The sequence below is a fragment of the Mus caroli genome, chromosome 15, assembly GCF_900094665.2.
Source record: "Mus caroli chromosome 15, CAROLI_EIJ_v1.1, whole genome shotgun sequence".
Taxonomy (NCBI): Eukaryota; Metazoa; Chordata; class Mammalia; order Rodentia; family Muridae; genus Mus; species Mus caroli.
This window is the reverse complement of record NC_034584.1, coordinates 87,249,956-87,271,249: the sequence shown is the minus strand read 5'-3', so window position 1 is coordinate 87,271,249 and position 21,294 is coordinate 87,249,956. Positions and strand designations below refer to the sequence as shown.

General features: G+C 41.8%; 1 protein-coding gene across 9 annotated transcripts in view; it reads right to left on the bottom strand.

Annotated features, from left to right (window-relative positions):
* Pphln1 (periphilin 1) overlaps nt 1-21,294 on the bottom strand; it is a 92,500-nt gene that overhangs the window by 12,887 nt on the left and 58,319 nt on the right. For 7 of the 9 annotated variants that reach the window (XM_021182847.2, XM_021182846.2, XM_021182843.2 and 4 more), the window contains 3 exons: nt 19,595-19,674; nt 15,461-15,580; nt 9,881-10,021 (listed from right to left, as the gene is read on the bottom strand). In XM_021182847.2, the coding sequence (XP_021038506.1) occupies nt 9,881-10,021; nt 15,461-15,580; nt 19,595-19,674 (341 nt within the window). The remainder of the gene's footprint in view (nt 1-9,880; nt 10,022-15,460; nt 15,581-19,594; nt 19,675-21,294) is intronic. The other 2 variants (XM_029469708.1, XM_029469712.1) reach the window with 1 other exon arrangement.

Genomic DNA, 21,294 nt, shown 5'->3' with positions numbered 1-21,294 from the left:
ACAGCACTAAAGCGGTATCTGCAGGACCCTGCCCTGTGCAGTGTGGTTCTGCTGCTAGTTAACTGAGGCCAGTGGACATCAACACTACAGGCAATCTCCACAGAGCTGCTTTTGAAGCTGACCTAAATCTCTCCTGTGCTGTCATGAACTTATGATATGGTGGAAACATAATGAGAAGATTAATATAAGAAATTATGTGGTCTAACTGATCTTGACAACAGGAAGGAAAAAGAAGGTTTTTATTTCAAAATATATTTTCTTTTTATACATAGTTTCTTATAATGTGTCAGGATATGGATCTTTTGAAAAATGGGCTATATTTAAGATAATTTATGCCTGCTAGTTACATTAAAGCCAGTAAGTTGTAAAATGTCCTCCCTGCTGGGCACGCTGGTACACACCTTTAACCCCAATGCACAGGAGGTCAGAGGTACCTGGAATAAGAGAGGCACTCCATAGGCATTCCATAGTAAATGTTTATTTACATCTTGAGAAAATGTGACTGAGAGGCGGGGAAGGAAGGAGAGAAAACAAGTAAGAAAGAAAAGAGCAAACCAGGAATGGTAGAAGGTTAGGTCTACCTCATGTTAATCCTACCCTACGTATGGGCTACACAGCAAAGGGAGGGAGCAGAAGACGCAAGAAGCCCGGAGTCCAAGCCCCGGCAAAGGAGTTCTATAAAATACTCAAGAAGGATCCAAAAGTAATCACTACCTCAGAGCTGCTAAGAAACACACAAGCACTACTTAACCTTCGCATAAGTACTTGGGATTTCCGATCCAGGGGTGGTTTTCAGACAGGGTGTAAATCCTGCTACAGAACCAGTTCTTAATTACATTTAACAAATGTGCAAAGAGGCTCTGAGCCCATAAAGCACACAGCTTCAACTACACGGTGCTTTACAAACGTCCTTAATGCTTTCTGTAGCGACAAAGAAAACTACTGAGGTTAAAGTAAACAGGATTGAGTAGCAGGGACAGTAATTTACTACCAGAGAAAGTCTGTCACACAATGCTGAATAGTGACGTGAGTGGCCTGCACTTGATCTTGCCTTACCCGAACATTTACCTAACAGCTGCCTGCATCCCTGGGGGCAGCATCCCCAAGAAAGGTCTAGCATGGACTCCTCATAGTTTTTACCTTTACAGAATGGTTCTTATAAAATTTTAAGTGACACCGTCTATATTTTTTTTTTACCAAAACGTCATTCAGCTTATTAGGGTCTAAAATGACTAATAAAAAAAAAGGTAGAGCCTTAATTTTGATACTTCCAAAGTGATAGATTATCTGATACTAAGTTATCTCCTTCCCTTCAACCTTGCCACACAGTCAAGGATGGCCTTGCCCTCCTCAGCCTCCTGCCTCCGTCTCCTGAGTGCTGGACTGCCAGCAGGCTGCACCACACCATGTTTCTGATCTGCTGGGGAAATCAAACCCACTGCCTCATGCATGCTGGATAACTACCAACGTGGTCAGATCCCCAGCCCCACCTACTTACCTCAAAATGAAAACTTTACCCTAACACTATAGCAGAAAGTTCCTGTAGTCATACCACAAGTAATATTTAACAAGTAAACCATACATTTCAAAAACTTTGCAATTTGGCAAACTAAATGATTTTTTAAATTACTGTAGAAATACAATTTGTTTCAGAGGCAAATCTTGTAAGTTGTGTTTTACTAAATCTATACATGCAAAGTCTGAAGAAGTGGCTGGTAATGGATTGTGACATACAATTGGGTAGACTTGATGGCTAGACAAGATAATACCCAGTAAGAGCTGTACTTTTAAGAACATTTGTAGCTTGTCTGATAACAAGAAAAAACAAAGAATGTTTCTATTATGTGAGGTGGGCTAAATGCTTCACATGACAATAGCTAGAGCTTCCTTTATTTGAAAACCATTTTATTTTAAGCTATCACAAGTTGAAAGCTGATTCTTCTGTGTCCACACTCTTACTACCATGTCCAGGATGAATGTTCATCTGCTTAATCTTTATTTATGGACATCTTGAAAGAAGGAGAAGGAACAGGAGCTGGGGAGAGTGCTGGGACCAGGCTGCTGAGAGAAGCTGTGAGCAGAGACTGTAAGGAGAGAGCTATGCCACAGATAACTGCTCTCCCACTACAGAGCACAGGCACCACTCTAGCTGGGCAAGCACTGATAACTCACCATGCATATCCAGCGGCTACTAAGAAGGTGGTTAAAAATTCAAAGTACATAAAATTCTATTATTAAATCTGAAATAGCATGGAAGACAGAGTGCAAAAGGCTGGACAGACAGCTCAGCAGCAGCACACTTGCTCAGCACTGGGAAGGCCTGGATTCAATCCCCAGGAAAACAATAAAACACACCAGGCTCAGAAATGAAAAGAATATTGAGTTTTGAACATAAAATAAGATTTAAATATTAAAAGTCAAAGGTTATATAATCTAACCTTTGCAGAAAAGCTAATTTTAAAAAGTTACAAAAATAATTAAAATGTGAAATTTAAAGGAAACTAAAAATTGACACATATCACTGGAGCAGAATAATATTTACTATCAGCTTATGACTAGGCAGAGAACAAAACGACTTCTAAATTGACTTGATGTTTCAAGTGGAGCTACTGGATAGCAATGCCCTATTGTGATACAACACATACCAGGGCGATGACTGACATGCCTGCCCTCAGTAAGAGCACATCTAGTGTGTGTACCTGAACATGTGCATATGTACCTGTGCGGGTAGACATATATCACCTGAGTCTTCTCCAAGGTTAAAGAAAGCCAGAATCCCCTTCACCAAATGCTATAGGTTTCACTCTACTTTTTATGTTCAAGAACATTTCCCTTAAGATGTTGCTACCCTTAAGATGGGTGGTGGTGGTACACGCCTTTAATCCTGGCATCCCAGAACTCAGGAGTCAGGGGCAGGCAGATGTCTGAGTCCTTTGAAATCAGTCTAATCTACAGAGTAAGTTCCAAGACAATATCAGGGCTATACAGAGAAACTCAAAACAAAACAAAAACAAAAGCTACCAAACCAAACAAAAAAAACCAACCAACCAAATAATGTTCCCACCCTCACCATATTCAACTAGGAATTATAAAAAAAAAAAAAAAATTGGGGCTGGGAGGATGGCTCAGCAGGTAAGAGCACTGACTGCTCTTCCAAAGGTCCTGAGTTCAAATCCCAGCAACCACATGGTGGCTCAAAACCACCCATAATGAGATCTGACTCCCTCTTCTGGTTCATCTGAAGTCAGCTACAGTGTACTTATATGTAATAATAAATAAATCTTTAAAAAAAATTTTTTTTTTCCCACCAGTGGTCAAGTAAAGTCTCATTAAGCAGCAGTATTTTAGGATGTGCTGAGACAGAGGTGTGGCAACGAACTCAGAGTGCCTTCTTTTACTGTTATAAAACAAACAAAAGGACTAACCCTATAGATTTTAGGAACACCATGACAGAGGTGTCCTTTAGGCAGAGGACATGCCTGTCAGCCAAGCCATTGCTTAAGACAAGAAATGTAAGTTAGCCCCTGCAAGACAGCAAGAACACAACAACAAAAAAAAGATTATTTTCAGCCACATTCCTACAATTGTGTTGATTTTGATATAATTAATTATATTTCCTAACTTCAAAGATTCACAAATGATTAGTACAAGCAAGAAATTAAGCATCCTGTACAAATTCATGTACTGTAGTCCTTCTTTGGCCTTCCTCATGAGGTGGCTTTGATAAAGCACATTCAGAATCTATGAAATGGGGATCTGCTTCCCAGGCACTCACCCTGGTGACCTCTCGGGCAGTCTTTAACCCACTCAGCTCTTCCCTACTGGTGCTCTGTAGGCTGCTTGAGTGGAGAGCAGACCCAGCAGGCAGGCAGCATTATCCACCGAGGTAACAGGGGTGGGCTCATGGTGAAACAGCAGTTTTTTCTGGTTGGATCTGAGCCCTGATCCACAGGAGTGAATATTTGGGACTGTACACATGATCAAAAGCCCATAGTAGGGAAGGTGCCACCATATTTTGCTTACATGTCCATGGCATGCTTGTTTCTTGCCATGTAAACAACTGTTTGTGGTCACAGAGCAGAGCTGCTGCCCAGTTTGGTCATGGAAGCTTCTTTCTCCAGTTAGTTGTGACTGTAGAGGCTAAAGCATGGTCTAAGTGTCTAAAGTAAGTGATGTGGCATGCTTGGCTCTAACTATGACATCTATATCACCAACTCCTAGGTTTGGGAACATTAAGGAAGAGAGAATGGGGCCGAGTGTTATGAGATATTTTATAGGCTTGCAATGGCCTGTGCACTCTTTAACTCTTAGCAAGTGTGATCACCCTGCACCAAACTGGTGCCCTCAATACTGCACCCTGGATGGAGGAGCTGATGAGGCCCCACTCCCCACAAGGCTTTACGCACAGTGGTTGCTCCTGCAGGAGGGAGAGGCATTTCCTTTTGTGACTGATGTAGTCATTGTTGAACTGCCTGCACTCTTACAAATAACACCCTATCCATGTTCCCGTAAGTAACCCTAATTAAACTCACTAACTCACAAACAGACCAATCCTTGGTCCTTTATAATGCCTAATTCTAGGTGTGTGACAGCCACAGCATTAAAGTCAATCCCTAAAAGAGCTCACTCCAAATGCTTCCTTTCTTGTTAAGTGCAGGTGGGCTCTCCCAGAGCAGCTCACTGTGTGCTAGTCTGGTGGCCCCGCCTTCAGCCATCTTCAAAGAACAAGCATCTGTCTTAGTGGAGGTATTCTCAATCACGAAATTGTTTCCAATGGGCAGTAGCACACATGCAGTTAAGTGCCCAAATTCATTATTTTTCCACCCAAACGCCTTGAGAAGTATGATTCAGCTGAGCGCAGGCTCGCTGAGCTGAAGCAGTGGAGCGCTCTGAGCTGAACGACTGTGCTGCCGGGTTAAACCGCAGTGGCTAGTTAGACCATTTCTCATTTCTTACATTTTCTCATTCAAAACGCAGATGGTTGCAAGTGGAACACACTCAAGTGACTGACATTGCTATGCATTACTTCTACATTCAATTTCAAAACCTTATTTATAGATTGAATATGTTTTAACAAAATTAACATGGCTTCAAGTGAGCCAACCAGTTCTTGGAAATCACATTCAAAAATATAAAATTGACATACAGTGAAACAATGGAAGGCTAAATAATTTGAGAGGAACTTACACATGGAATTAAGACAATAGTGAGACGCCATAACGCAACCTGTGTGGCCCTCAGATGGCCTTTTCACGACGGGCCTGGCTAGCCACTGGTTGGGTCACTGTGCAGTAGGCCGTCTCTCTAGCATCAACTGCAGGAGAGTGCGACAGTGAAGACAATCACAAGCACCACAGAACAGAACGGGACCGAGGCTCGAAGATGTGGAGAGTCCTAAAAAGCCTCCATAGTCATAGCACTGAACAGCAGCATTCTCAGGCCACAGACGGAAGGAAATGCAGTTTCAATGTTTGGGCTCTGACTGATTTACTTAACACAAGATTCTTGCTGCAAGGCATGTAAAATGTGCTGGTGTTGACTGGTGTCTTCAAATCTACTCCTGTGCCAGAATCTTAGCACATCAGGTGCTAGGATACCCGGCATGACATTATAGTTATAGAAAACCCAAATCCCAGGAACTAAGGAGCCCTCATATGGCTCATTTTTTAGTCATTTTAAATACTGATTTAAGGGCCCATATAGGTTTTGTTGTTGTTGTTGTTCACTATCGTTTTATATCACCTATATTCAGTATAAATGCTTAATCACTGATCATGGAATTTTTTTAAGCAAGTCTTACAGTGATTATTTAATGCCCTTTTGTGGATTTTACTTGGTGCTGTAATGGGAAATTGGCATCTGATAATCTACACAGCTCTGGAAGCATGTCTTTAGTAAATAATGTCTCCTGATCAAAAAAGGCCTTAGGCTTCACATCCTGGTAAATGCAACTTAACAGGAATGGCCTGGAAAAGACTGGGAAGAAGGTATTACATACTGTCAGGAAAACGTGCCTTGATCTTGTGTGGAGCATGTAGAGAATGCCTCAATACAGAAAATGTTTATTAAAAGGCAGGGATATGTTCTTTCTTTGTAGACTATTTGTCCATTCACATAGACCTTTATTTTTATGTACGTACACACACACACACACACACACACACACACACACACGCAGATACATGTCATGTAGGGGTCAGATACCTGGGTTTCTTGTTCCATCATGTAGAGTCTCTGGGATCAAATGGTTTGGTCATCAGCCTTGGCTGCAAGTGTTTTAATCACTGAGCCATCTTGCTGACCCTAGAGATACTTTCTAATTGTGGATAATTCTAAATCATAAAATGTCTGAAAATCTCTGAACTTGTTTCTATATCAGAATTATGTATTTATCAGCTCACTTTTCTGTCCACATATCTATATATCAAGGAACACTGGTAGTTAAAGTAGAACAAAACATCACACGGAATCACGCCATGGCTTCTAAATGCCACGCTTCTGTTTGCTGTCACCGTAAATGCAGTTCTGTAGACATACGGCTGTCAAAACTCATTCGGTCATATATTTTATTTCTTCACTAACCACATCTCAATTTAAATTATAGATATGTAACCTTTCTAACCCATATCAAGGTGGTAACTGTTTACAGCCTTTCACTTATAAGTAACAAATGTCGGCAAAAAGTTCTCTTCTATAAACACAGGATGTCGAATCAGCATTAACTAGAAATATGTGAGAAAATCCAAACCTTAAAGGCCCACTCAGAGCTACTGAGTGAGAAGATGACTTTTAATGAAATACTCAAGTAATCAGCAAGTGCTTTTGAGGAGCTCTGATACCTAACAGAATAGTTATTCTACATTCAAAAAGTTCTATCTTTCTTTAAGAATAAAATGTATCATTACTGTGCACCTGACCGTGATATATTTGGGCATGTGTGTCTTACACCTGTGTGGAGAACAAGGGGCAGCTCTTTGGAGTTGGCTCTCTCACTTTGACATGGGTTTGAAAATTGAATTCAGGTCGACAGGTGTGTGTGCTACCTTCCTCTGCTGAGGATCTTGTCTTACAACAAAAGCAATTGAGAACTACATAATATGCACCGTGGCTTTGAAGATGAAGAACCTGAAGGCTCTGCTTTCGTCCTAAAACTAAAACTAGTTTTAGTGTTGTCACTGAAAGCTAGTCACCCCACAGCTATCTAACAGCTACCCCTGGGCACAGCTTCTGTCACTTAACACTGTCATCTCATCTGCATGGGCCTGTACAAGCACCCTATACCTAGTTACATTGTATTTGTCTTTGAAGAAAGAGGAGGCTTTGTGAAAGTAACATTGGATGTCAGGATTCCAAGAAACCAGAAGATCTCACATATAGATTATTCTAAGCACCACTTTATCAAAGCAAAACGGCCTCTGAATCAGTCAAGGAATTGCTGCAAACATTCAAATGAGTATGACTCCCACATTGCCTTGAGGATTAGATCTCTTTTTGAATTAATAAAAGGTCAGAAGAAATTCTAAAATTTGTGCAATAAGCCAGGAAAGGCTACCAACTGGAACCAAAAATTTAACATGAAAAATGGACCAACCTTGGTTAAGGCTAATTAACAAAATTCTGTCCAGGGATGAAAAAGTAAAAATACATTAAAAGAATATGCCCCCGCACTGAGATAATCCCACCACAATCTACCCCATGTCTCCACACTGAGGTAATCAATCCACCATAGTCTGCCTTTAAACTTCAAGTACTGCTGTAGTGTGTGCTCACTAGGAAATTTTCAAGTAGAATTTTATTTAAACTATAATATTGCCTCAGTTAAATGACCTTGGGCTTTAAAAGCCAAGGAGAATTGAAGAGATGGCTCAGCAGTTAAGAGCACTTGCTGCTCGCTCTCCAGAGGAACCAGCTTCAATCCTAGCACCCACATGGCGGCTCACAACTGTCTGGAATTCCAGTTCTGGGAATCTGATGCCCTCTTTTAATCTCTGGTGGCACCAGGCATACAGATATACAGGAAGTCACAAACTCATACACATAATGTAATTACTACTATTCATTTAAAAAAATGTAAGGCAAAATTACCCAAATCCAATGTAGCTGCCACCTTGTCATTATAGACTCTCATGACTTTCTATCCATTGATATTTAATCCTTAAATTGGAAAAACGTCATCTTGAAAATTATTTGCTCTATTTAAAAATTGGTAATATTTCTAACCATACATTTATTATCATGTGCTAGCTTCCTGAATTTGGGGGGGAAGGGGAAATTCTGGCCTTACTTCTTACTCATGTGGGAAAACCACAGAAGAGCGCCCCAGAGATCATCTCTTTTCAAGGTAGGGTTTCATGATATACACCATACGTAACAAATAATTTTTTTCTTGCCTCCATTTCTCATAAACAGGCACCTGTCACCTTGCTCAACTGTTTTATAATTCAGTAACCATTTTAATCCTCTAGTAATACCAAAATGTAGTAATTCCATTTTCTTTATCCCCTATCCCTTGTTGGTCCTTCATCCCTTCTCTGATAAGTCTCTGGGTGACCTGGAACTCAGAGATCCTCCTGCCTCTGCCCTAGCATCGTAAATAAGTGTACCACCACCCCCATAATAGAGAGCTGGCTCTCTATTTCTTTGGGTCACTAGCCATCCAGCGAGTCTCAGCATGCTTTAGCAACAGCTATTTCATGCATTTCAATAGCAGCTATGTATAAACGTCTTTCCACTCCAACATGTGTAGTTTTTCACAGAGATCTATAAAAATTGACCTCATGCTAAATAATAGTACACCATCAAGGTATGATAAATTTCTCACAATCAACGTAACGAATTGTAAATAAGAGTATAAAGAAACAGTGAGGATATTCATAAAAGACAACACAAAATATTCCCTGGTATTTCCACTGAGTTTTTCTTCTAGTTATACTCTTAAGAGAACTTGTCTTCAAAACTCTACAACTCAGGAGGCTAGACACATGCTTAAGAGCACTGGCTGCTCTTCCAGAGAACCTGATTTCAATTCCCAGTACCCACATAGCAGCTTGTAACTGTCTGTAACTCCAGTTCCAGGGGATCAACACCCTCTTCCGCCCTCTGAAGGCACCAGGCACACAAGTAGTGCCCAGACACTCATACACAAAAGCAGATAACATAAAAACTAATAGAGCATAGGAAGCAAAGGGCAGGCAGAACGTGAACTCACTCATCCCAACAGCATCTTGTAAGCAAGCACTGGTAAGGGGGCCACCTAAGACACAAGGCAGCCTGTGAGCTTAAGTGACCCAGGAACCACCCAACGATCACTCTTAGGTTAGGACTTGCCCATCATCCACCTGGTGAATCCTCTCATGAGTCTGCCATGCTGAATGGCTGTTGGAGGTGGTAGAGACACACCAGTAGGCAGCCAAGTCCTGCCCTTGGGAAGTCTCTTACAGTAAAGAGACACAAGGAGGCCACCACATGAAGTGAATTTAAAGGAAAAAAAAAATACTGACACGAACAAATGAACAACCTAGCATTGGGGAAACTGAGGCAGCAAGACTGCAGTGAGTCTGAAGGTGGCTTTAGTTCCATATTAGCCAAGGCTACAATATGAGACCCCATCAGGAAACAGAAAGGAACCGAAAGACCCAGAGACAGAGACCGGTGTACTCTGGGTCTTCCTGGCTAGCCACTTCATTGGTTCTAAACTGAACAGAACCCTGTCTCAGAAAAGAAGAGACACGTGGAACACCTGAGGCTGTCCTCTGGTCTCTACACACATTCAGTGGAATTCTGGAGTTTCAAGTGGAAAAGACAATCACTCTATTTATTCAGTGCAAACACTCACGTCACAAAACGCAGCAGCTGTGCCTGTGGAGGACAACATTCTCACCTGCTCAATCTCTTTGGTTTTTGAGGCAATGGCTTTAGAGCGGTTGCTGAGCTGGCTGTCTTCATACAGTTCTGTAGCATCTATTGTGTTTGACTCGGGTTCTTCTGTCTGGTCAATAAATAAGGGTGCCGTGGATCCCGCCTTGAAAACAGAGGAAGAACTCGGTTATTTTCTTGAAGGACATAGAGCATTTGGGATGGTGTATACGGTCACTAAGAAGATTATATTAAAAGGAAATGCTATTTAATCAATTTTAAGAAAAGAAAATGTATACTGTCATGATACATAATGAGCGTACATGAGGAAGGCCAGAGGACATGACTGCTACTTTTCTCAATTTGTTGTGAGACACAAACTAAAAGAATAAAGAGCTGGTTCTATGAAAAAAAAAAATTACAAAGTGACAAATGCTTTGCCAGATTAAACAAGAGAAAGGAAGGAAAACCCAAATTAGTAAAATTAAAAATGAAAAGGAAGCAAAACAGATGCCTATGAAATTCAGAAAACCATAAAGATACAGGTTTTAAAGCCCTACTACATTAGTGGTTGGAGAGATGGCTCAGCAGTTAAGAACACCAAGTGCTCCTGAGGTTAAGGATAGTTCCAGCCACTCACATGGCAGGCATTGTCTGTAACTCTGGGCCCAGGCACATACATTCAGACAAAAACTCATACACACAAAACAAACAACTGAAAGTGATCCATTACCAGCAATAAAACTGGAGCGGTAAGCAAGTCTCTGAACTAACAGAGGCCCAGAACCAGATGTACTCACCCCAACATTCTATCAGGATGCCAATACTACTTAAACTATTCCATAACGGAAACAAGTAAACAGAAGTACTCCAAATTATTTTTATGAAGCCGGTATGGTATATTCTGATACTAAGTCTAGACAGACAGACAGGCAGACAGACACACATGAAAACCACTTACAGAACAGTCTCCCTGATGAGCACAGACACAAAGTCCTCAACTGAACTTAAGATCATATCAAGATCACTCATCATGACTAAGCTGACTTTATTCAAGAGATGGGAGGATGGTTCAAATATATAAATTAATACACTGTCCATTAAGTAAATATACTTAACAGAGAATATATATGACCATCTCCTTAAATGCACCCTTTCTTGGTAAAAGTCACAGCAACTTTACAGAGGCAGCATCTAGCATCTCTCGTAACAGAGTCTGTGTAAACAAACCTAGTCAGTCATCATGCTGTTAACTGAGGGAAGTCTAAGCATTCCCTTAAGGTCAGTAACAAGGCAAGGGTGCTCACTGAATCTACTACTCTTTCATGTAGAGCTTGAAATCTCAGCTAGAGCAGCAATACAAGCAAAGGAAACTTGCACACCATATAATTCTGTACATGAAACCCTAAAGACTATCCTAGGTTGCGTCCTATTGCTGTGATAAATACCATTACCTTTGTGGGAGAACAAAAAAGGTGTATTTAACTTAAACATCCTGCTCACAGTCCAGCACTGAAGGAATCCAAGGCAGAAACTAAAGCAGCAGCCATGGAGGATACTGCTCACCGGCTTGCTCAGCATGCTTTCTCACACCTCAGGACTACCTGCTTTGGGGTTACACTGCCACCTAGGAAGGTGGGCCCTACCACATCAATTAATCAATAAAATGTTCTACAGGACATATATGTCTGGGTGCCTGCTTATCTATATGAGCACTATGTTCATGAAATACTCAAGGAGGCCAGAAAAGGACATCAACTCAAGTTAAGTAGTTGCGAATGATCTGTGGGGGCTGAGAACCCAACCTGGGTAAATACTTTTTTCAACAGCGCTCTCTCTCTACCTGCACTACCAAATTCTTATCTGGACAAGCACTTCCAGCAAACTAAGAGGATTTAAAAGTATCTGAATCTTTGAAAATACCTAGACCAGTGCTTCTAAACGTTTATAATTCTGAGACCCTTTCATATACTTGCTCATGTTGTAGTGACCACCAACCATAAAATTATTTCATTGCTAATACATAACTGTAATTTTAATACCCTTATGAATCCTAAATAACTGGCTTTGGGTGGTCTGTGAAAGGGTTGTTTGATCCCTGGAGAGGTCTCTACTGACAGGTTGAGGATCCCTGTGCTGGAGGAAGAAGTAGGGGGTGCATGGCAACAACCAGGCAACCTGGCAGTGCAGGGGATGGGGCCACCAGGGAAAACACTTGTGCAGCAAAGGACACCGCCAGTGAGTGAAGAGGAAGTTGACAGGATGGGGGAGAAATCTTTGCCAACCACACATATCAGAGGATTTGTGTCTGCAATACACAGAGAACTACAAAACTTAAACATAAAGAAAACTCAATTTTAAAACAGGCTAAGGAACTGAACAGAAAAAAAAAAAAAAAAAGAAATTCAAACGGTTAGTGCACACAAAGTCTTTTCAGTATTCTTAGCTATAACGGACATACAAATGAAATCTACTCTATGATTTGACCTCACAACAGTCAGAATGACCATCACCATCAAGATGGTGGCACATACAAGTGGCTACCAATGGTGTAGGTGTGGATCCCCAGGCACTGCTGGTGAGAGTATACTGGCGACTTCATAAGCTGATCTGCAGCTTAAACAAACAACTACAACCCCTTTGACCTCTCCTGGGAATGAACTGAAAGGGCTTCATATCTTATTACAGAGAGAGTTACACTCATGTTCACTGTCACTCATTTCACAACAACTAAGAAATAGAATCAACCATGATGGCCATCTCCTAATGAGTAAATATATAAATGTGTTACCTAGACACAACTGAACATCACTCAACTGTAAAGGAAAGTGAAATCATGAAATATACTGCTAATGGAACTTGAAAAAGTTATGAAGCCACCCAGGCACCAAAAGATAAACACTACATACATTCTCTTTCTTATGTGGGTACTAGCTTCAAATCTTGTTTTGTGTGCTTAACCTACAGTGTAAGCCAGGGAGCTAAGAAACAGGCAATTGGGGTATATTTAGGGATACAGGACAAGATAGAGGGGAGAGAGAGAGAGAGAGAGGGGAAGAGGGGGGGGGGAGGAAGAGGAGAGAGAGGGAGGGAACAGAAGGAGAAGGAGAGGGAGAGAAGGAGAGACTGTGGAGGAAGACAGGGAGGGAGGGTCAAGCAAGCAGGGGAGTGAGAAGGGCAGAAAGACAAAGGTATGGGAGGGTTAACCAAAATGAAGGATAGATCAAGATGAGGTCCAATGATATAGCAGACCAACTAAAGAGAACATTTAAGACAAGACAGCAGAACACATGTGATATGAAAAGTGAGGGGTGGGGGTACTGGTAGCTAAAGAGTTAAGCTAGGAGAGGGCAAGGGGATGGAGCAGTGAGTTAGGTTAACCAAAAATAAGAATGAAGAGGCCACCAGTTTGTGCGCTGACTAAAAGCAACAGCAAAAGTTAAAGGAGTGTGAAGAGACACTGCTACTTCCAGAAGACAGGGTTATCACCTGAAAATCTCAGTGCCAGGCACCAACTATCACCCCACAAGCTGTTAGTCAGGGAGGCCACAGAGACACTGAAAACACTATCCTCCCACCCTGGCCAGGGAACCTCTAAGATGGGACAGGAAGAACCTAAGAGCCCGAGGACGGGAAGGAATGCTTGACAGTTGTCCTCCAAACATGACCTCATGGCTGTCACACACGTGGAACCACAGCCGTTGTTACTTGAACAAAGCCTACAGAGGATAAAGACAGTCACAATTACATCAGGGACAGAAGAAGACCTCTAGAGGTCCCTGCCCTGACACACTTGCTATTGAAAAAGTCACGTTTCTTTCCCTGAGATCTCTGGTAGGCTGTCGTGTCTCCGTGGATGACCCACAGGCAGGCACAGGGGCAGCACTGACTAGACTTAAAACACAAAAACAAAACTGGGAGAAAATAAAGCTGGAGGGGAAAGTTTGGAGATACGTTAGGGGAAGCTCAGCTGTATGTAGCTGGATTGAAGGGAGAGACTGAACAAATACATGATCAACATATATGTACATGTGTATGAAATTTTCAATAAATTAAAATAAACTTTAAAAGATACACTCAAGGGGGACTTTGGGGATGAGCTCTCTGTTCTTCTGTCACGTGAGGAACAGAAATCCTCCCTTCAAAGCACAGGGCATTCAAGAGATCTCCACAGCTAACAGTACCGTGACGCTGGCCTCCCTGAATTGTGGGCTGTGTAAACTTCCCAAGTCTTAGGTACCCTGGGCACAGGCGAGCCACACATCGTCCTGTACTCCAAAGACGGGGGTTTGGGAACATAATGAACAATCACAGGCAACAGGAGACTCTGTGAGAGCAAAGACAGCGAGGAAAAGAACGGAGCCGGCAAACGGAGCAAATGAAAGTGCTCCACCCTGTACAAGCCTGATGCTCGGGTCAGATCGCGGAACGCCTCGGTAGGAGAGAAGCACCCCAAAACGTCATTCTCTGACTGCCGCATAGACTTAGCGGCATGCGCATGCGCGCACCTGTGCATGCGTGCTTGCGCGTGCGCCTGTGCACACACACACACACACACACACACACACACACACACACAACTTTAAAAGAAAAAAAAAAAGGCAGGTGGATGGACTAGTGTATAAAGGTATTTGCGGCTCAAGTCTGTGACCCGAGTTCATTATTCTAAATTATTAAAATAATCAACATTAGGTAAATAATCCAAGTTTCCGTATCTGTGCTTCAAGGATTACTAAGTGCTAAGAACAACTTGATATAATTTATATATTTACTTAAGAATATTCAAAAATACCTATAATCACACCTAAGACAACAAGAAAACTTTGACCTGTTTAAGAGAATATTACTATCTAAACAAACCAGCACTTTGCACACAAACAAAAGGGAGACAACTCAGACATTCATAAACAAGTCCTTCTGGATACCTTAGCTACCACTACCACTGCCTGGTGTGCATTACCCAGTAAGCATTTGGAGACTGACCCTTTTACCATGCGTGAAGACATGGTTAAGACAGTATTTGTATGTATACACAGGGCTAATCTTGCCTATCATGCACCTTCTGCGCAGGATGGAGAGGTAACTAACAGGCCCTGGGCTTACCCCAGGGCTGTCAAAAAGGAGGGAGGAACAAAGCCAAGTTTCTCTTTTTGTTTTGTTTTCCCTAAAACTGGTTTCTCTGTATATTCCGTCCTAGACCTCAAACTCCGAGACCTCTCTACCTTTGTTCCCAATTGCAGGAACTAAAGGTGTGTTCCACCACCACTAGGCAAGCAAAGCAAGGAAGAAAAAGCCAGTCATTAAAACACTGCTCCCACACTCCTCCTTTGTGTGGGAAATTCAATAACCAACAAGGACATTCCCCAAGCACACGCTGAGGTACTTTTTGCCTTTTTTTTGTTTTTTTCATTTTAAAGATAGAAACCCATGCACAGCAGGCTGTCCTCAAAGACACTCTGCTGAGGAGCCTGATCATCTGATGATGACCTCTGCCTGCACCCTCTAAAGGATGGGACCACAGGGGTGTGGTACCACGTAGGACCTCCATCAGTTTAAAACCCAGAAAAACATTCAGGTGTGAAACAGAGGTGAAATTAAAGCATACCTCAAACTCAGACATTTCAGCCAAGTTACTTTCGTCTGACTTCTCTAGTGTTTCATTAGCCCACTTGCTTTCAGCCTCAGCAAGTTCCTTCTCAGTTAGCCTGCTGGGTTTGTCTAACGCCTAAGGGAAATGAAGAGACATCTTCGTTAGTGTTCTTAAAGGCCTCTAACACAGGAAGCACTGTGCATTGAGAGCAAGCATACCCCCTTTCACTCCAGCAGAAACAACAGAGAAAGTGCCAGGCCCTTTAACATAATTGTATTCTTAGTGCAAGGAAGGCTGAGCCTGGAGAACTGCAAAAGCCAGAGGAACAGAGCTACACCGGGAGAGAGCTACACTGGGAGACAAGGTTTCAAAATAACAACAACAACAGAAACACAAGAAGACCCAACCCAGAATTCCTGTAAGTAGCAGTTCCTTTAGGACTCATAAAGGGCACACCCTCACTAACAATAAGAATAAAGAAACAATAAGAGCTGTATTAGGCTACAGCAAACATTACACTGATTGTTACTTTTTATCTTGAATTTTGTTCAAATGGCTGACGTTTACTAAGGTAAATCTTTTTTAAAATATGTATTTTTTGTATTATATAGCAGTGTTATTTATCTGCATGTATATCTGTGCTCCACATGTGAGCTTGTTGCCTCCCACCCCGCACTCCCCCTGCACACAATCAGGTCGGAACAAGGAGTCATGCCCGGGGCCTCTGGAAGAGCATTTTTCCATCCTAAGGTAAATTTAATGCATAAGAAAGGCCTAAATATGTTATATTTATAATTTGTGATGAGTTATATAAAGCAGACTTCTTGTACAAGAGGTTAAAGACTTGAATGTCACTGTTTCTGTATCACATACAATACAGTCAGAGCGTGGACTTCGGAAGGACTGGCAGATTACAGTATGCAGTGTTGCTCAGTCCCTTGTTAGAGCGAGCTTATTTCCTTTACAAAGCAGTTGTGAGAATAACAATAAAGGACTTAAACAAAAATTTAATGTTCGGTACTTTCTCCTTTCTATATTCACTGACAAATTTATTATACTGAAGACACTTTTGAAAAAAGATGAGTGAGTTCATGGAGAAAACATAAGCACAAAGCACCTTTCTAGCCCACTCAATGCCAGTGAGGGCCTGCGCTGTAGAGGAGCTGTAAGAGGAGCAGCAGAGCTCAGATTAGAAAGAAATCCTTACCTTAGGAAAGTCAAGATTCACAAGCTGGATAATTTCCTCAAAGTGTTAGCTGTTCCTTTTGTACCATTCCTTATGGCCTGCTGCTGACTTCATCCTATTTCCTAGATACCCATTTACCTATTTACCTATTTACCATTTACCTATTTACCAACTGCGAGCCTTCACCTCTAACCTGATCCTACCTCTTCTCTTAGAGTGTGTCCCTGACTACAAATACCACCCCCCCCCCAAGATGATTAATCTTGATTTTCAGTTTGAAGGAATTCGGCATCACCTATAAGGAAGCTTCCAGAAGGACTCACTGGGAAGGTTTGTGCTCACAGAGCCTTCCAACAGGCAGCCAGACATGAAAAGGTTCTCTGGCCTGCACTGAGACCACTAAGGGATCCAGTGTTGTGGGCTGGGCAGCTCACATCCTCAGCCTGTGCCGCGGCCCTGTCATGAGTAGCCAGTGTAGTCAGTGCTCACTCCCCTTCCTCACCCTATGCACTGCATAAGGTACAGTCCCCTTAGAAACAACAGAAACACCTCCGCAGGCCTGGTACGCTGCTACAAACGGAAGAATTCTATATACAAACGCTGAGCCGGGCGGTGGTGGCGCACGCCTTTAATCCCAGCACTTTGGAGGCAGAGGCAGGTGGATTTCTGAGTTAGAGGCCAGCCTGGTCTACAGAGTGAGTTCCAGGACAGCCAGGGCTACACAGAGAAACCCTGTCTTGAAAAACAAAACAAAACAAAAACTCTGATACATACAACTCCTTCACGGAAGGGACTTAGGCAGGCCTCATTACTTCACATTAGAAAAGAGTAATGGTTTGATAGTAACGACGATAGAAGGGGACACACAAGCTTCATCCACACCTGATTTAGCTCAGCAAAGTACAGACTGACCATGGGAAATATTTAGCATGATCATGATATATGTGTTTGTATGTATACACACACACACACACACACACACACACACACACACAGAACATACTTGACTATTTTGACTCAATTATTGAGAGAAACTGCAGGTTTCTGTGAACCTAGGAACGGCACCAAAAAAACTGTCTATCACTTTGTAACAAGAGATCTACATAAGCAAAGTAAAAAAACACAAAAGAGGCCTTTTTTTTTCTAGGATACCCGTGTCTGCCTACGAAAGTGTATTACAGGGCAAATGCTTGGCCTGGAGAGGCTGCCACAGTGGTCTTCAGAGTCTACTTAGGAAAATTGATCTGCATAATTTGGTTCCTAGCACCCACATTGTTGGTTCACAACCATCTGTAACTCCAGCTCCAGAGGCTCAGAAGCTGATGGTATTTGGCGCTAGCACACAAATACATAATTTAAAAATAATAATCATTTTTTAAAAAGCAAAAACAAGATGCCTGGCATGGTGGCACACGCCTTTAATCCCAGCACTTGGGAGGCAGAGGCAGGCGGATTTCTGAGTTCAAAGCCAGCCTGGTCTACAGAGTGAGTTCCAGGACAGCCAGGACTACACAGAGAAACCCTGTCTCAAAAAAACCAAAAAAGAAAAAAAAAAAAAAAGAAAAAGAAAAAAAGAAAAAAACAAAACAAGACAACCAACCAGAGCCAGTCCTAAGCATCTAGGCCCCAGTGCCCTGCAAGATACAGAGTCAGCTGGGGGCTGATTCCTTGTGTATGTGATGCTTGGTGTTATGGCTCCAATGCTCACAATACACAGTTAGATTTATCTTCCATAGATCTCTACTGTCTGCTCGTCCTCCTGTCTCAGCCTTCAAGTACTGGGACTATCGGCACATAGAATATAGGTATAAGGCACCTACCCAGCTCAGAAGGTTAAAATAGTATCAAAAGAAAATAAATTAATAAAAATATTTCTTTTTTTTTTAAAGAAAACAAGGGCATATCCAAGAAAACAATGTAGTTAATTTTAAAGAGAGGTTTATGTTTTCAAAAGAGTTATAGAGCAAAACCAAGCTAATGATTGCTAAGTTCTTATACTCTGAAAGTCATAGTGTGTTTGCAACAAAAAGCCATTGGCTGAGAAGGGAATCAAAGAGCTCAGGAGGCTGATGGGATGTTATCAGGACCAGCCTGAGCTACTTTTTAGTAAGTTCCAATTTAAAAAACATACATAAATACAGATTTTCCAAAGAGCTGCCTTTGTAAGCCTGGGGATGTCCTCTGTGGTAAAAACCTCTGTCAAAGATTGGCCAGGGCAAGGATTTACAACCCTCCTACTGCCACAAAAACAAAACAGAAAACAACGTGACATCCCAGAAGCCTGAGATTTCTGAGGACCCTGGTGAAGCTTTGTCACCAAAGGTTACTTTTTCCTCTCAGGGTGAGAAGCTGCTGCCCCCTGTAGACCAACACCAGATTGCCAGGCGATAACTATTTTTGCTAATAGTCAAAAACATTAAAAGAAAAACCAAAAAGTAGAGAGTATCTAAAGAAGTTCTGGGCAAGAGAAGGGTATGGGGCTGATAGAGGTGCTAGGTAAAGAACATGCGTTCCACCTTCCCAACACATAAGGGGCAGCTAGCACTTTAAGGAAATTATAAGGCTTGTGAGTCTTGACTTTCCAATAGAACTGAAATTTAAACTAATTATAGCACTTTTTTATGAGCTAATAAGAGAAGAAATGCTGAATATTAAAATTGAGCTGTTTTAAATTCATGTTACACTTCTTTCTGCTTACATTCTCAGTTCCCCAAATCAAAGTAAATCCTGTGAGTACACAGGCCATCTAAATATCTATTCCCATTTGGTTATTGGAGATGAGCAAAGGCTACAGAGAAAATTTACAGGAAAAGATCAATAAGAAAAAGATCACTTATTTTTCCAGTTGTGATAACTTAAAACTCAAGGTTTCAAATGGGTCCATTTAGCAGCGCAGGCATCCACAGTAGCAACTGCAATTCATCTTCACAGGCTATGTCTAGCTAACTTCTGAAGTCACAAACCTTGGCTGAAGCAACTGCTGAGGAACTTGAGGGTGACGCATCTCTCGAGGTTTTCACTGACTGGATGGATCTCTCTTTACCTATGTGACAACGCCAAGAGAGAATACAAGCAAAGAAACAAAGTAAGACGCGGTTTCTGCTTCATGTGTTCCTAATTCTGTAGCTGAATTAACAGGGAGAGCTAGATGTACACTTCATTATGGAAATTCCTTATCACATTATTGTGTTAACATCAAAATCTACCTCTCTTAGTAACATCACAAAACATTAAAGTCATGTAGAATGAAATAACACCATAGGCCACAGCACTGTCAGCTGATGACCACAGAAATGCTGAGAAAGGCAGAAGACATTTCCATTAGTGTGTCTCCTCACACTTCCTTGTCACAGCTAAGCAATCTCTGCATACCTGGGCTTCTAACAACCTGAGGTGCAGTATTACCACCTCTTCCCAAGGTCCTGAGGACAGGAAGCTCTCTACTCCAGCTGCTCTCATTCTCTTCTTACCACCTCACTTGGGGCAGTATGCAAACCATGAGGTTCCCTGTTCCTGATAATCTCTAACATATCATAGTATAAACATATGGAGTGGTATTACACTTAGTGTGCAGCTATCACAGGGCATTCAGTTAAGGACTATACACAGGAAATTTAGCAGATACTCCTAAAATGTCCACACCATTTAAAAGAATTTAGAAACCCATTAATTCCAAACACTAATCCAGAGCCTGGCATGAATGATGTTAACAAATGTTTGTTTATGAGATAAAGTCACCATTGTTAGTTATTTCAGATACTCACATGATGTCTCATGGAACCATTTTTAATAGAAATGTAAGTCAGAAAATATATTAACAAAATTACTATAGTAGGCTCAACAACCAAAAACTTATTTAATTTAGTTTTTAGTTAGCTAATTTAGTTAAGCTAATTTGTTTAACTTTTAACTTACATTCAACCCTGTAATCTTAAATTCTGAAAACCTAAAATATTATTAACACAAAGTTGTTTTAGAAAGTGGCCACACAAATGCTGCTAAAGCCTGGAAAAGGGGAGGAGAGCCAGGAGAGCAGGCAAAGGCGAAGCAGACAACCAAGCCGCCTGCAGAGCACAGCAAAGCCAGCTCCAAATGGCGCCTCTTTAAACTTCCAGGCTACGGCTAAGCAAGCTCTAGAGACCTGGAGCGGTTTTAAAACAACAGCTCTTCCCAAGGTCCTGAAGACAGAAAGCCACTCCACACAGTGGCTCTCAGCCACAGGACACAGTTCTTCCCTGCCTGGCCCTGGGCAGTGTGTAAAGATATTCTGATTGTGTCCATTAGAGAGTAGTGCTGACTTAAAACAACTGCAGGCCGAAATGATGAGAGTCTGCTGTGGGGCCAGCCCCACCATCAACCTTATCAGAATCATCCGGCTTTACTAATGCTGAGTCTAATGGCAGGAGCACCCTGCTCTAGTATTCCAATTCTGAAGTTCCAACAGGTTTTTGAATCTAGATTCTTGTGGTACCACAATCCTGGTACCATCGGTTTCAGGACAGCCAAGGCTGAATAGTGGGACCTAAAAATAAATTACAAAAGAAAAAAAAAAGAAAAGACAAGACAAGGAGGAGGAGGAGAAGGAGGAGGAAGAGGAGGAGGAAGAGGAAGAGGAAGAAGAAGAAGAAGAAGAAGAAGAAGAAGAAGAAGAAGAAGAAGAAGA